The sequence below is a fragment of the Microtus pennsylvanicus genome, chromosome 9 (genome assembly GCF_037038515.1).
Source record: "Microtus pennsylvanicus isolate mMicPen1 chromosome 9, mMicPen1.hap1, whole genome shotgun sequence".
Lineage (NCBI taxonomy): Eukaryota > Metazoa > Chordata > Mammalia > Rodentia > Cricetidae > Microtus > Microtus pennsylvanicus.
In genome coordinates this window covers 10940319-10955930 of record NC_134587.1, presented here as the reverse complement: position 1 = coordinate 10955930, position 15612 = coordinate 10940319, and the positions used below count along the sequence as shown (strand labels likewise).

Here is a 15612-nt window from a genome sequence, read left to right as displayed (position 1 = left end):
GATGAGCTAAGAAGACAGATGTAGGTACTAGGTAGATCGAAGGCTCCGGATATCAGGATTCTCAAAGTAGGAGCCGAAGTCTGAAAGGAAGGAGAGCCTGGCAAATATCTGGAGGGGGTGGGAGGGTGGGGAGTGAAGCCAGACCCGAGGCAGGCAAAGCCAGAGCAGGGCAGGAGAACCAGGAGGAATTTGGCGTGCCACTGAACCCTGCACCCTAGGAAGGAATCTCATCCACTTCTATAGCCGCCAGCTCACACTCAGGAATACCCCACCCCGTCACTGCTCTAGCTACCTTAGCTTGCTTCGGGCCCACCTCTCTCCTCACCCTGCAGGCCATAGGCTAAATACTGCTCAGCTTTCTTCCTCATCTCTAAACTCCTGCCTCTGGCCAGTGCCTCACACTCACTCCGAGCTAAAGTGGGAAGGCCTTTGGGCAGCTGTCCCTGTTCCTTGGGTGCAGCAGACTAGACCAGCTGGCTTTGATTAGCAGAGAAGACACGCTAGAATGCCATCATTTGTGGGACCGTGGGTGAGCAGAGAAAGCCCAGCTAGATTCTCCAAGGCCCTGGAGTCTAGGATCAGGCTCCTTCTCCAGGCTCCCACCTCATGGGCTGTTACCACATCGGGGACTGTCAGCTCCTGCCATATTCACTGATTACAGAGTAGCCTCTTTGTCCAGGTCAGCTATGTGCTGTGTATGTGGGTGGGAAGGAGATGGGCAAACTTTCTAGGGAAAAAAATTCTTGGTTTTTCTCTGTGTTGCCCTGGCTGTCCTGCAACTTGCTCTGTGGATCAGGCTGGCCTCGAACTCGTAGAGACCTGCCTGCCTCTGTCTCCTGAGTGCTGGGATTAAATGTGTGTGTCACAACGGCCCGGCTCTAAGAAAATTTTAGTAAGGTCATTCTCTACTGCCTAAAGTTTTGTCCTCTTTAGATTGTTCCACAGCTTTCCCGCAAGATTTAGATATCACTTTATGCCTATTAATTTGGGTAAATTTTAATATTTTTTTTAAATTAGTAGGACTTTTATTTAAGTTGCTATAAAGTCAAGCATACCCATGGTTGCCAGTGTTGAGCAACACGCATCAGCATGGTATCCCCGGATCACACTGCCTCGTTTGTGTTGGCTGGTGGAAAGCTCACATCTCTCCTTCTGGTGCTATGGAATTAATGTACAGGGAGGCCCAGTGTCTGTTTTCTGACTGGAGCATCAACATTTGAAGTTAAGTTTCTGAACTGCATCAGCAATCTGATTATCTGCACAAAATAGAATCTTTGGCTCTCGACACACAGGGCGTTGGATAAATGGGACCCTTGGACCTTAATATAGCTCAGTATGAAGAATACAAGGAATCTAAAATGTGTTTCCCAGAGAACTGAGTTAGAGAGGTAAGACTAGACCCCTGAGGGCAGTGGTCAGTGATCAAAATGACAGTGCCGAAAGAGGGTAGCCAGCTCGGGTTTTATCTAGAGGTCAGATGGCCAAGGGTGACCCTGGAATGCTCGGGGAAACTGGAAGACATGGGTTAAGGAGAAGACCAAAAATCACTTGGGAGGCTGAGGCAAGAGGATGGCTAATTAAGTCTATCTTGGGCAATAATGTAAGTTCAAGGTGAGCATGGGCAGCTCATCCAGAACAAAATGAAATGTTAAAAATGGCCAGGGAAAGAAAGCCACAAGTTGGTTCTGTGAAATTACATAAGCACCAACGAGCTCCTAGCCAGTTTCAACAAATTGGGTTCCGTGAAACACAAGTCACCAACCATTCCCCGTCATGTTCTGTAATTTGTCTTATCGTTTTCAAACTGCCAGAGATTGGAGTTTTCATTTAAACCAAATTTGAATAAAGTTCATTTCGCCTCTGACAGTCACTTTGTTCTTTACATCTGTTATATGAAGGCCTTTTTACCGAATTTATAAGAACTGTGCTGCTAGTCTGCGTAGAGACAGCACACTGCCGGGAAGGAGATGGGGCTGTCGGGTAAAGTTAGGAGGTGATGTGTGTGTTTATCAGCTTGTATAAAATTGTACCCCGCTATCTTGTTTTTGAGACTAAAATGAAAATTATACGTGGGTTCTCTAAAATTCCATGAATATATTTTGGCTCTGCTCTCTCTCTTGCCTTCTGGACTTCCTTTTAAGTTACAAATAAGTATTCATAAATAAGTACCAAACTTTTGTAAATATTGTTGGGGTGTGTGTGGCACAGCACTTGTGTAGAGGTCAGAGGACAACTTCTGGAAGTCACTTCTCACCCACAGTCTTTACACTGGTTCTATGGCTCTCTCTTGCCTGACAAGCACCCTTGCTGCTGAGCCATCACACCTGACAACATTCGCAGATTTGGGGTAAATTAAGCTTAGGTTTTTGTTGGAGGGAGAGAGGCTGCTTATTAGTTCCCAGCCACTTAGCCCCGAAATAATCACACAGAAACTGGCCAATTACTTAAGTGTATTGCTAGCTAGTTCTTCCATATAGCATTAACACATCTCCATTATTTTATATTTTATCATGAGGTTTGTGGCCTACCAGCAAGGTTCCGGCATCTGTCTCTGACAGGGCTACATGGCTTCGCTCTGATTCCACCTCCTTTCTCTCAGCATTCAGTTTAGTTTTCCCTACCTAGTCTGTTTCCCTATATCTCTGCTATAGACCAAAAGCAGTTCCTTTATTAACCAATGATATTCATAGCATACAGAGGGGAATCCCACATCAGGCTTTGTTTTTATCAGCATCAACCAATCGCCTTGCTTCCTCTGTTCCTGCCTGAAAGCAGGAAGCTCATTCATAAAGAACAAACACCACAAAGATACTCAGGCACACCATCATGTGATCTCAAACCCAGATCACTAGCCTTTGGTTGCAGGTCTTTCTCCATTTCACAAGCCAGCTCCAAAATTATGACATGGAGACATATTAGTTATGAAAGCTCAACTGGTAGCTTAGGCTTTTCTAACTAGGTCTAATAACTTAAATTAACACAGTTCTATTAACCTATGTGCTGCCTCATGACCCGTGGCTGTTACCTTTCCTCCTGCTTGTCTTGCTTGTTCCCCCTCTCTTGGCGTCTCTGCTCTTTTTCTATCCTCTGTGCCTCAAAAATCCTGCCTAGCTATTGGCCATTTAGCTTTTTATTAAACCAATCAGAGAGACACGTCTTCACAGTGCCCCAAAAGATTATTCCACAATGGATCTTCATGCATTTGGGCTGCTTTTTATCTCAAGCAATAGTTGTTTGAAATGAAAACGAGGCCTTTGACAGAACTGGTTCGGAAAAAAAAATGATGCAGAGGAAGTAGGAATTAATGTTTATTGTGTGCCAGAGCCATGAGGACCCTCAGTGACCTCCCTCAGTCCCTCCATCCTTGTGAGGGTACCACAGTAATAGCATCTCCTGGACTCTAGGCACATAGTGAAGGTGGATCTAGCATGGTCTCTGCCCTCTGTTAGCTTGTAATGGAGCAGGACATGTTTGGATACAGTAAATGATGGTCATATTAGCATTGGAGGCATGGCGCTAAGACAATAGAGTCTCATGTAGACTAGGGGACCGGGGACCGGCACTCCAAGAAGCAAGCTCAGATGACATACTAGCAAGGCAGAGTGTGGGAGAGTACATTCCTACAGGAGGCCCCGTGTATCGAGTTCTAATGAAGCCAATGTGCTTGGAAAGGAGTGGCCGGGAGAAGGCTGGGGAGCTATAAGGGGAGGGACAGGCAGGTAGGACAGAGGGCAGGTTCCCAACTCTTGTCAGCACCAACAGAGATGTACGTAGCTGGAACTGGAGGTTGCAGTCACTTGAATCTTAAAGCTATGTCCTCACAACTCGCTCAGCCTTGTCCACTGTCACACAGCACCTCTTCACACACGAGACATCTTAGCATTCTCTTCTATACTGTTTCCAGCTGGCTAAAGCGTCACTTTCGTTATTGGTCCTCTTAGTGGTCATGCCGGGTGAAGTGGGACCTAATCTGCCACTGAGACTTAGAGGGATATCAGACAGTCCAGACTGGGTGCAGCCAATAAGAACCCCGTGCCGAGAGGGCGGTGCAGATGACCCGGAGTAGAGAGATGACAGGACCCAAGATCTGCGTAAAGAATTCGAGCATTTCCATACCCCACAGTGCCTGGGCCTCTCAAGCCCTGGCTGCATAGAAATGTACAATAAATATATGTTGCTTATCTTGACAAAGCTCTCTCAGGTTTGCTCACTGGAGCTTGTAACATACACATAAAATAAAAATAAATAGAACCAATGTAGGCACGTGAATAAAGTCAGCCTAACCAACAGCAGGGGGTGAGGGGGGAAGGCTGGGCAGGCTGAGATGCCTCGGAGTGGAAGTGCTTGAAAAGAGAAGAATTATGGAGCTACATTATACGCTCTGGGTGGCTGAGGGGACAAACCATCCGTCAGTGTCCTCGTTTAGTGTGGACTGTGTATGAATATGTGACCGGTCGTTCTGCACGGATGTCACGTGCCCACTGGGACTCACGAGGCAGGCTGGGAGTTAAGGAGGAAGGAAGGATGCGATGAAGGTGAATGTTTCTGGAGAAAGCAAACCAAGCCGAGGGCAGTGCCTGTCCCCCAGTGGTAAGAGGCTTTTGAGCTAGATGGAGTTCATGTGTTTCTGAGCCAGTGAGGTCTTCTTGACCCTGGACCTAATCTCCTCTGCTGAGCTCTCTTCCCGCTGTCTGCCCTCTGTGCAGTTGTACAGCAAAAAACCCACCATGGGTAGTTTCCTCTGCAGGGTCCTCCAGAGTCTGTATTACCAATACTGAAGCACATTTATTTTGGAATTTCCATGTTCATGGTTTGTATTGCTGATATTATTGTTAATTTGATAAGGGGCTGGAGAGATGGCTCAGAGGTTAAGAGCACTGACTGCTTTTGCCATGGCATCTCACGACCTTCTGTGACTCCAGTTCCAGGGGATCCGACACCCCCTTCTGGCCTCCCATGCCGTCCGTGCACTTATACACACACAGCCTAAACACTTATACACATAAAATAAAAATAAACACACATTGTTTTAGTATAGAAATGGGGTTTTATACATTCGTTTTCATTTGGAAGAACCCTGTGTGAGATCCACCACCTTTTGAGGGTTTACATGGTTAAATAAAATGTCAGCTGTCTCCCACAGCCAAGGAGGCAATTGCTAATTGCTTCCTCATTCACAGCTGTACTTGGGTGTTGGCTGGGCCACGTTGGATTCAGCCCTACTGTGACCATAGAGTTTGCCATGCAGTCACCACGCCAGAACAAACTGTTAGGTGACTTTCAACACAGTAGCACTGACCTACTGTGTGCGCCGTGCTCCCACCTTGAGTTCTGGAAACAGAGACCTCAGGTGATTAATGGCTAGAGGACCCTGAGCACTGACTTCAATTACTTGTCCCAGGGAGCCCTCTGAAGCGCCCCCTGACCTTCCAGCTAGCTTAAAGACACAGGGTTGTTGCATTCCAACCACAAATTGTTCACAGAAAGCAGGTGAGGTGGCCTCACCCCTGCTTTTAGGGACACATGTCCTCATCTCCATCGACCCCTCCACCGCACCCCTCCCTCTTCCCTCATTCCGGACAGCTCCCGTGGCTCCTTGGTTGCGCCATATCCAGGCCAGCTCTCAGATACTCAGGGCCTTCCTATGTTCTTATCAAAACCATCCTCACAGCTGTCAGGACGCTCTGAGAACACGCACACGCTCTTCCCACTTCTCCATCCCAATGCTTCCCCTTACACTGTGGCAGTGGCCCACACCCTAACCATGACCTGTGAGACCCTGCATGCTGAAGCCTCTTCCCCATCTCTGTATCCTTGCCCTCTACCCTGCTGGCCTCGGTTCATTCTCGACCCGCCTCTTCCTGCTCATTGACCCTCATCCCTGATTCACTGTCGTTTTCCTGATGTCTAAATATAAACTGTCACACCCCTTCCCATGGCTTCCCAGCCATGGCTGCAGCCTTCTCTGGGACTTTCTAGTATGGCTGTCCCTGTTGGTGGGATCCTGTGTGAGACTTCAAGTTCTTCACAGACTCCGCTGGGCTTTCCTAGTCTTGGTGGAGCAGGCGTCAGTCAGCGAGCACTGTGGGAAGGAAAGCGTACTTACTATCTCTGCCTTCCGTGTTAAAGTGACCATGTTCTGGGGAGTGAGACTTAGCCAGTGAGTGCTTAGAAGTGGCCATTCTGCTTTCGGTTGCTAGCACTTAGGGAACCCACCCATACTGGCCAGCATCTTGGGGATCGTTGGTATTTCGAGTGGGTTGGTTTAACAGTGACCTCATTTGTAGCTTTTGGCTTCTTTAAGAGACCCAGCTTGGAGGCCTTCTTCCGTCAGGGCCATCGTGAGGCAGTTGTACTGACGCTTGTATTTCTGTGTTCCTCCTTTTCCCATCACCATGAAGCCTGCTGTCTCTTCCCAAGACCAGTTTGTTATATGGATACAAAGTAGGTAGTAGATTATGAATTGTTTTTGCTGTTTTCTTTTGAGGTAAGACCTCACTTAGCCCAGACAGGTCTTGAACTTGTTATGTAGTAAAGGCTGGCTTTGAACTCATGATCCTTCTGCCTCTATTTTCCAAATGCTGGCGGTACAGATGTGTACCATTACATTGTAGAATTATTTTTAAAGCTCTATGAGTTATGTGCTTAAGACAATTGCAAATCAGCAGTATTTTAGATTATATTTCTCTGATTTTTTTTAAGCCTATGATTTAGGTTCTTATTGTTTCCATAGCCCTGTTTAGCACACAGAATCACAGGTTTACTAGAGTCTTTATACAATGTGTCTGTCACAGCCTCAGTAATGTGATGTAGAAAGTGACCTTTCCCAAAGCTTTGATGATTTGATGACAGGATTCAAATATACTACAGTTATCTTGCTTTATTGTTACTTTCAGTATTATTTTTTATTTTCAGTATCCATTAACTACACTGGGCACTTTTATAGATTTTATTTCTTTCTCTCACAAGGGTCTGAAAGTTGGGTATAACTGCCCAAGTTCCTTATCTGGGAGATTGGGTTGAGTGTCTTCAAGCCCACACAGGTAGCTTTTGGCAGAGTCAGAATTAAGGCTGCAGGCTTATGTGATGCCAAAGTCTGCCTGCATTCCCCAACATCAGAGGTCCTCGGTCTTTTCCACTGAAGTTCCTGAATGCAGAGGAAATCAATACACAGTGCCTGGGGTCTAGACCCTTTGTAGCTAGAAGTAGCCAGCAGCCAGTTCAGAATGTCTTTGAAGTCGCCTGCTTTAATCTTTAAAATTTATGCAAATTTATCTTTCTACTCTATAATATAAAAGTAGAAAAGTAATCCTTTCAACTGCTTGACATGGAATAAAATTGAAACTCCAGGAGGAGCCGCTGTTTGTCCTCCTCTACTCCCTCCTGCCTTGCTGGGTGCCACTCTGGGGAGCTTCACTCCTGAGCTGGAGAAGGTCAATGTGTGGGTTGCACGTCTCTACAGCCTTGGGAATCAGCTTCCACCCCCTGCAGAGTTAGGAATCAGCTCCAGGGCCTCAGGCAGCTAGCCAAGGGCTCCACCTCTGCTCTCTACCCCGTCCCCTTGTTTGATTGAACCTGGAACTCACTACGTCACCCAGACTGGCTTCTGTTTCATGATCCTCCCATCTCAGCCCCTATAAGTGCCTTTTTGTTATAGGAAGAGCTTCTCGGTGACAGAAGACACCATCCATCCGTGGCCGTGGAAGTCTTTATTAGGACGAGCAGAACCACCGCAAATATTGCCTAGTCAGTCTTAAACCAGGCTTTGTTGACGCCTTGTGGAGGCGCTTGAGTGACAGCAATCTAGTGAGAAGTCTGGAGATTCTTTAATCATGGTTTGGAAACCTTCAATTTTTTTTTTTTTTAGGAACCAACGGCATTTTTAAAAATGAAATTGCACTTAAAGCTGTAATTTATGAAATCAGTGAGAGTAAAGATGCTCGCCTTCCCACAGGTCTTGAAAGTTGTGTTTGCATGATACGTCTCTCTTCAGGGTTCTGTTGACACCCCCAACTATGTGGAACAAAGCTGAAACACCCCAGATCCGACTCAGCATGCATCTTACTGATGAGGGGGGTGGGGGACATGTCTGCAGGGGCCCCGCTGATGAGCTACTCTTCCGGTGTCTGCTCTCAGAGAGCATCAAGGACCTAGACCTTCCAGGTTCTCCTAGAACCTCTGGTGGCTCTTCTGGCTTTACTGTCATCTGAAGAGCTGCCTTTGTAACTTCTCTGAGAGACTGGGAGGGACATCCCTCAGTGCCTCTTGGGAAAAGACACAATGACACCCTGGGTCTCCAGATAGCCTACCGAGCCTGTGTTGATTCTCTGTGCTCCTACCTCCAGCCCAGGCAGGACCTTCTGGAGGATGCTGTGAATGGGAGAAAGCCTGGGCTGTTACATGTCATACGTAAGGCCATGCTCTGAGGGCCGCTGTGCAGGAGTTTGGGGTAACACCAGAGCTCGACACTTTCTTCTCCACCTCAGTGCTGACTCTCATCTTTCCTCAGCTCACTGCTGCTTCAGCTCTACTGACACTTGTCCTTTCAGGACTTGGGTTAGTGGCATAGTTCCTGTCTAAGCACCTGGGGCCCCTTAGAAAGCGCCTGAGTGAGGCCTAGGGCATTGGGGTCCAGAGAAAGGGTTTGTGGGGGAAATGTCAACCAGGATTCCAAAGGAGACGGGGACAAAGAGCTGGTGTGTGTGAGTGTGTGTGTGTGTGTGTGTGTGTGTGTGCGTGCATGCGTGTTTAAGGGGGCCATGACAGCCATAAAGGCCTCCTGGGTCACCTCTGAAGACTGATGCCCATGGGTTTGTGCTGACCAGTACTGACGTAGACGTGTGAACTCATTAAGTGTGACCTTTACACCACCTTTGGTTTGTTTTATTTTTCAGAAAATAGCAGTTGTTTTTAAATATATAAAAAGATGAGCTGTTGGGCTGGAGAGACAGCTCAGCCATTAAAGGCTAGGCTCACAACCAAAATATAAAAATATGAACTGCTGTACAGTGTAGGTTTATCAACACAATCACCTTGCTCTTACTTTCCCAGCTGATCTCTGTGGCACATACAACACTATTAGAAGGTATCCCAGTATCCAGTCTCTCAATTCTTGCAGCCTCTAGAGGACGTCAGAGTCGAGGGGACTACTCCCTCCTCCATGCTTCACCCTGTCATCCCACTGAGGCATATTGCTTCTCCCTGGGCCACATGCACTCTGAGGCTGAATGCTCCCGGGAGCCGATCCCACTAGCAGAGGGATAGCCTGGGTTTTCACAGCCAGAGATGCTCCAGGCTTGAGTCTGCACAGATCTCTTGGTTCTCATGTATTCCTAGATGCACAGAAAGAGAACTTGCTTGTTTGTTTATTATTGCTCCCTGTGCAAGCCTAGAATAGCTAGCTCATGCCCCCCTCCAATCCAGGCGATAACGGCAGGCTTTACAGACACTGGTAACATTTGTACACTGTCTGAAGGGTCACTAACTACAGAGACCTCATGAAGAGTGGGTCAGCAGGTCTCCCCAGCCCTGCCTACCCACTGTGGAAGCCAGAACTGAAAACTGCAAGCATTTGCTTTCTCTTAGGATGCAGTGTGTGCGTACGTGTGTGTGTGTGTGTGCGTGTGTGTGTGTGTGTGTGTGTGTGTGTGTGTGTGATCGGTATTTGGGTTGTTGCCACCACCAAGCCTACTTGGCATAAAACAATTATCATTTTATTGCATGTGGATTCTTTGAGTCAGGTGTTCTACAAGGCCCAGGAGGGTTACTTGTCTGCTGCACCCTGTCTCGATATCAGCTTGGAAGGTCAGGGTAGCTGGAATAGTTTGGATGCCACAGAGACTGAGCTCAGTTGAACTGTCCACTACCAGGTGGCCTCTCACCTTAATGTGGGTGTTTTTAGAGCATGGTCAGTGGCTTCTAAGAGGCAGCATTTGGAGCATGCAGGTCCCCAGAGACCATGTGCTTGTGGTCTAACCAGGTAAATCACACAGCATCACCTCAGCTACATTCTGTTGGCTACGGAGAATCACGAAAGGCGATTTTCCTCCTTCCCCACCGTCCTCCTCTTTAAGCCCCCATCCACAGCCCTCTAAGTCCCACTCTGCTTCCTCCTGCTTTTCAGCCCTCAGATCAAAGTCACACGTTTTATGCTCTGTTACAATACAACGTCGCCGTCAGACACCAAGTTCCCAGCTTGGTTTCTCTTGCTGTATCCTAATCTGCACCAAATGTAGTGGCATCTACCCAAAGTTGTTTTCTCATGGTCACAGATTCAGTGGGGCAGGGGCAGGAATTGGATCAGGAAACAGTGGGAACAACTTGCCTCTCTCCACGACATCTGAACTTGAGGATACTTAGCAGCCAACATGACCTGAATTGCTAGAGACGATTTATCTGTCTATGGGCAGTTGATCTGGAAGATTGTTCACTCCTGCCCTGGAAGTGATGCCAAGGATGGGCCACAGAGCAGACATCCTGCATATCAGATATTTATATTACAATTCATCACAGTAGCAAAATTATAGTTATGAAGTAGCAACAAAATCATTTTATGGTTGGGGGGTCAGCACAGCATGAGGAACTGTGTGAAAGGGTCACAGCATTAGGGAGGTAGAGAACCTCTGCTCTAGACTGCCCGTGTTTGTCTGTGTAGTGTATGCCTGTGTGCATATGTACATGCAAACACGCCTACCCATGCAGGCACAAATGGAGGTTGGGGATAATGTCAGGATCTCTTCCTATTCTATACACACACATACACACATACACACGCACACACACACACACACACACCACACACACACTTCAAATGCTTTATTTTTTGAGACAGAGTTTCTCTGTAGCCATGGAGCCTGTCCTCGAACTAATCTTTTCTCATTTTACATACTAATCCCAGTTCCCACTCCCTCCCCTCCTCCTTTTTACATACTAATCCCAGTTCCCACTCTCTCCCCTCCTCCTTTTTACATACTAATCCCAGTTCCCACTCCCTCCCCTCCTCCTTTTTACATACTAATCCCAGTTCCCACTCCCTCCCCTCCTCCTTTTTACATACTAATCCCAGTTCTCACTCCCTCTCCTCCTCCTTTTTACATACTAATCCCAGTTCCCACTCCCTCCCCTCCTCCTTTCAAAGCATTTACTCTACTTACAGATTTGTTAAGCCTGTCTTTATAGTCTTCACTTAAGACCAAAAGCTGTTGTAATATTAAATGTTCTTGTCTTATTAAATAAACTACTTTTAAAATTCAATTCATTGATGACGTTTACAAAGAAACGAGAATTCTTACATCAACTGGGTATTATAGACTTCTAAGAAGATTGGACGATGCTGTGATTTTGTTTAAGAAGAGAGTTTATCCTTCATAAATTCCTACTGAAATATTTACTGATTAATTTGTGTGATATTTAAAATTTAGCCCAAAAGAATTCTAAAGGATAAGCCGTTACATGCATAGAGAGATAACGGCAGCCACCAGTTGGTGATTGCGTGTGTGTGAATACATGGTGTTTTGTCTGTTTAGATGTGTGCTTGAAATCAACAGCCAAGTGTTAAGTATGTATGGTAATTGCCTGTGATGTTACATCCCATGGTTTTACTTACCTCCCATCCATTATAATCCCACTTGGGTACAAAGGCATATTTTGAGGGAACGAATGAGAAGAGACCATATTCATCTGACATTTATTGCAGTGAGTTGGTAGAATCAATCTCTTGTATTATCAGTTGCCATAAATCTCTATTTTTAAATTAAACTTCCCTGTATATATGTGCGAATAGGTAAAAACAGTATATATAAAGGTTAGTGCAGTCCGGGATTGAAGGTGTCCATTGTTGGCCTTGGGATGGGAACTCCATGAACAATGAGGAGTTAATACAGTAAGCACAAGTCCTTGTGCCCCGTGTTTCGATAATTCGATGCATCACAAGAACAGGGATCCTTGTCTCCTATTCTCTTGGTGTGCCTAGTGCCTGGGACACCACACTCCCATGGTGAAAACTCCAAAGACGCATCTCTAAATTTAGCCTGTATGGTCTTCCCTAGAGGCTGCCCTGGTTTCTGTCCTCAAAACAGCAGCCCCAGGGATTTGCACTGGGGGAGCTGAGCCACAGACCAGGTGCTCTGGGCTTGGAGGAAGGTCAGTGGTGCTTCCTGAGTCCATGGGAATTGGCGTTGACGTGCAGAGGAAAATAGCACCATCAGTCCCAAGAGAACACTTCTAGGCAAAACAAACTGGCCCCTTAAACTGAGCAGGAATGATTTCTTTTAGAAGCTCATAAGAGAACTGCAAAGAACAAGAGGAAGAACTTCAAAGGTTGAAGGAGGGTCACAAAGCTTCTTGGGATGACACAGATCTCTTATGCCCTCTCTGAAACTGTTCCATGTAGAACACAAGTTAGCTAAATGCCCAGAGTGCTAACCCATGAAAGAGAAGGATAAATGGCAGTGTAAGAAAGAAGAGAGTCAGAATTGGGAGGTTGTCAAGGGGTAGACAGCGATACTGGGTGACATGTTAGTCTTGTAGGTATGTTCGAGTGATCAGCTCAGAGATGGGGAAAAACCACCGTCTTAACATTGGCACACACATACAAGCTGGTAAGTTGCTTCCTATTTGGAAGGAAAAAGTAGGGTGGGAGGAGCTAGTCACATCTTGACTAGAAAGCTCTTTAGAGAAAGTACCATGCCAACACTGTTCAAACCTTCCAAATGGGCCAGATGGTTGGCTGGGGTACCACATGTCGCCAGCAGCCCATTGCTACAGATGAAAGTCTTTCTGCTGGCGTTTGTATGGCACATATTATGGGGTGCCGGTTCTTTTGATGCCGTTGAACATTGATGTGTGCCACGGTAATTATAAACCATAAGTATACGTGATAGCACACGATCAGTGAAATTGCCCAGCTTTCATTCTGCCTGGGAGGAAGCCACATTTACTGCCTGAGAGCATTCACCTTCCACTCTTTGTAACTGCCCCTCCTTTCTAGCCCAACGCTCACCAACCTTTATGCCTCCCACGCAGCACAGACTCCTGAGGCTAATCACATATATTGTGGAGCCCCAAGTTTCCGAGCATGTCTGGACCAAAAGCCAGGGGCAGACAATTCAGGAGCATCTAAATTAAGCCAAATGATGTTATTTGACGATGTAACAAAAGTGCTTTGGAGGTCACGTAGCAGACAGGTGTACAGCGTAAAAGGAGGGAGGTAAATGGGAGCGAGTCAGCTTCTTTTCAAAGAGACCTGTTCCAAGAGCTGCTGCGTTTCTTTTGGCTTTGAAAGAGCTTGATTCAGAGGCATTCACCTCGGAGGCAGGCGGCACAGTGCCTGTGTCTGAGCCTGTCAACTCACACTGGTTCTCAGGTGCCTGTGTTTACAGGGTGGGGAGAGGTAAGAACCCCGCCATTCCTTCCCAACAAACGCGCGTAACACACAAATGAAGTGGCTGGGTGGGGCCCTGCCTGGGGCAGGGGACACATCCAGTCTCAATCCAGGAAGCCTCAGGCTGAACCCTACATCTTTAGTTTAAACCCAGAGCCCCAGAGAACACACTTCCTGGCTCTAAAAATAAGAGACTCAGGTTTCCTGATACTCAGGGTTTCTGCTCTTTAACATGTAAATAAATGAATGCCTCAAGCAAGCAAATACCTGCGTGCTGACTTTACAATCTTGTCTTGCAGAAATACCGACAGTATATGGCCGGCCTTCTGGCTCCTCCCTATGGTGTTATGGAAACGGGCTCCAACAATGACAGTAAGTGAAGTGTGAGCATTTTGCATCTGAGAATTTGTTTTGTGGTATGTGTTTTTATGTGGCAAAAAAGGTGTGTGTTGTACACCAGCATGACAGAGGAGGCACCCTGACTCTGCTCTGTGTCCCAGACTGGCAGCTCACACTGCAGAGCCTGCATCTGTGGTCTGTGCGCTGTCCTGTGGGGTCTTCATAGCGGAGAGTGGCCGGCTCTGGTGCAGGCTGGGACCTCCATACTGGACATCCGCATGCTTGGAACATTCTGTGCCCTTTTCAGAACGGGATTCCCAAGCTGTGCTTGTCTCAGCCACATGGGGTCCCCAGGAACCCCATATCTGTTCACTTTAGCTCTATCAACCAAAGGGAGAAGCAAAACCCACCAGTTTTTTTAAACGGCCCTTCCAATCCCAGGCTTTTGGTAGGTGCTAGGTGCTGTGTGCTCTCCCTCACAGGAAGGTCATAGATAACTCTGGTATTTACTTCACACACGTGTGTGCAGTCAAGTGGCATGGTATGCACACTCAATGTACACCAGCAAAACAAAATCAGACTCCTTTAAGAGATCCACCCATGGCTGAGGTCTAAAGCTAGGGGAGGGGTGAGCTGTCTGGTGCTTTTATAAAGATCTGTCTTATTTTTATGTATGTACGTGTGCACAAGAGTGCAGGTGCCTTTAGAGGCCAGAAGAGGGCGTCAGATTCCCGGAAGCAGTTGCGAGCTATCTGATGTGAGAGCTAGGAACTGCTTCAGTCTTCTGGGAGAGTAGTACGTGATCTTAACTGCTGAGCCAACTCTCTATTTCCTATCCCTGTTGCAGGGGTGTGTGTGTGTGTGTGTGTGTGTGTGTGTGTGTGTGTGTGTGTGTAACAAAGTGCCGAGCTTGGAGTACTTGAAGTTATGGCACTTTGATGGCTAGATATGGACGTGGCCAACAGCATTTCCACCCTGTCCCTTGCTCCTTTAAGGTCACTCTCATTCTCCAATTTGTTAGTTTCTGCAGGGGCCACCTTCTTGCTTGGCTAGAATCTTCAGGGTTCCTTATCTTCTGTCCCAAGTATTGTAGGAACATCGGCCCGCTCTCTCTCTCTCTCTCTCCCCCTCTCTCTCTTTCTTCCTTTCTTTCTCTCCTTCTCTCTTTCTTTCTTTTTGTCCTTCCCCTCAGCTGAACTAGAAATAACCGGTTCTTTAGGAATGTCCAAGCCGAAAAAAAAATCAACTGTGCTGTCTTCTAGCTATGTGACCTCAGGCAAGACACTCCGATGCACTGTGCCTCAATTTCCCCCTAGGGTTGTTGTGAGTATTAAAAGAATCAACGCATGCCATGTGTCAAAAGTCTGACGGGCACATGATAATTATGCATGAGGTATTAGCCATCACGTCCTCGCCCCTAGCCACTCACTAGCCCCACAAGTCTGGCTTCTGCCCCATACTTTTAAATGAAGTGCTCCACAGTTGGCCATCACCATAGCCTCAGTGGTTCCCACTGTTCTTATTAATTTAACAACTTTCCAGCCCTGTTCTCCCTTGGGCCTCAGGGCTCTGCTGCATGATCCTGGAGTTCCCGCATTACTCTCAACACTTCCACGGTCCTTCTACTTTCTCCTGAAAGCTTAGGAGTCTGAACTTGGTTCTCTCTCCGCGGGTCTCTCTCTCTGGCCAGACTGTGTCTCACTACAGACCCGAGACTAGCCTAACTTGCCATCTTCCTGCCCCAGCCTCCTTAGTATCAAAGATTGCAGGTACAGCCCTGCCCCTGGCTTTTTGAAAAAAAAGGCTTTTCCTTGTGTGTTCAGCACTTCAACCACATGGAAGAGCTGTCATGCTTTCCAGTAAAAACAGCCACTATCAAGTCAATATTCAGA

The 15612-nt window shown here is 46.9% G+C and overlaps 1 protein-coding gene across 4 annotated transcripts in view; it reads left to right on the top strand.

Annotated features, from left to right (window-relative positions):
• Rapgef4 (Rap guanine nucleotide exchange factor 4) overlaps nt 1–15612 on the top strand; it is a 257925-nt gene that overhangs the window by 130341 nt on the left and 111972 nt on the right. For 2 of the 4 annotated variants that reach the window (XM_075984894.1, XM_075984895.1), the window contains one exon: nt 13681–13753. In XM_075984894.1, the coding sequence (XP_075841009.1) occupies nt 13681–13753 (73 nt within the window). Of the gene's footprint in view, nt 1–13680; nt 13765–15612 lie in introns of all 4 variants that reach the window. The other 2 variants (XM_075984899.1, XM_075984900.1) reach the window with 1 other exon arrangement.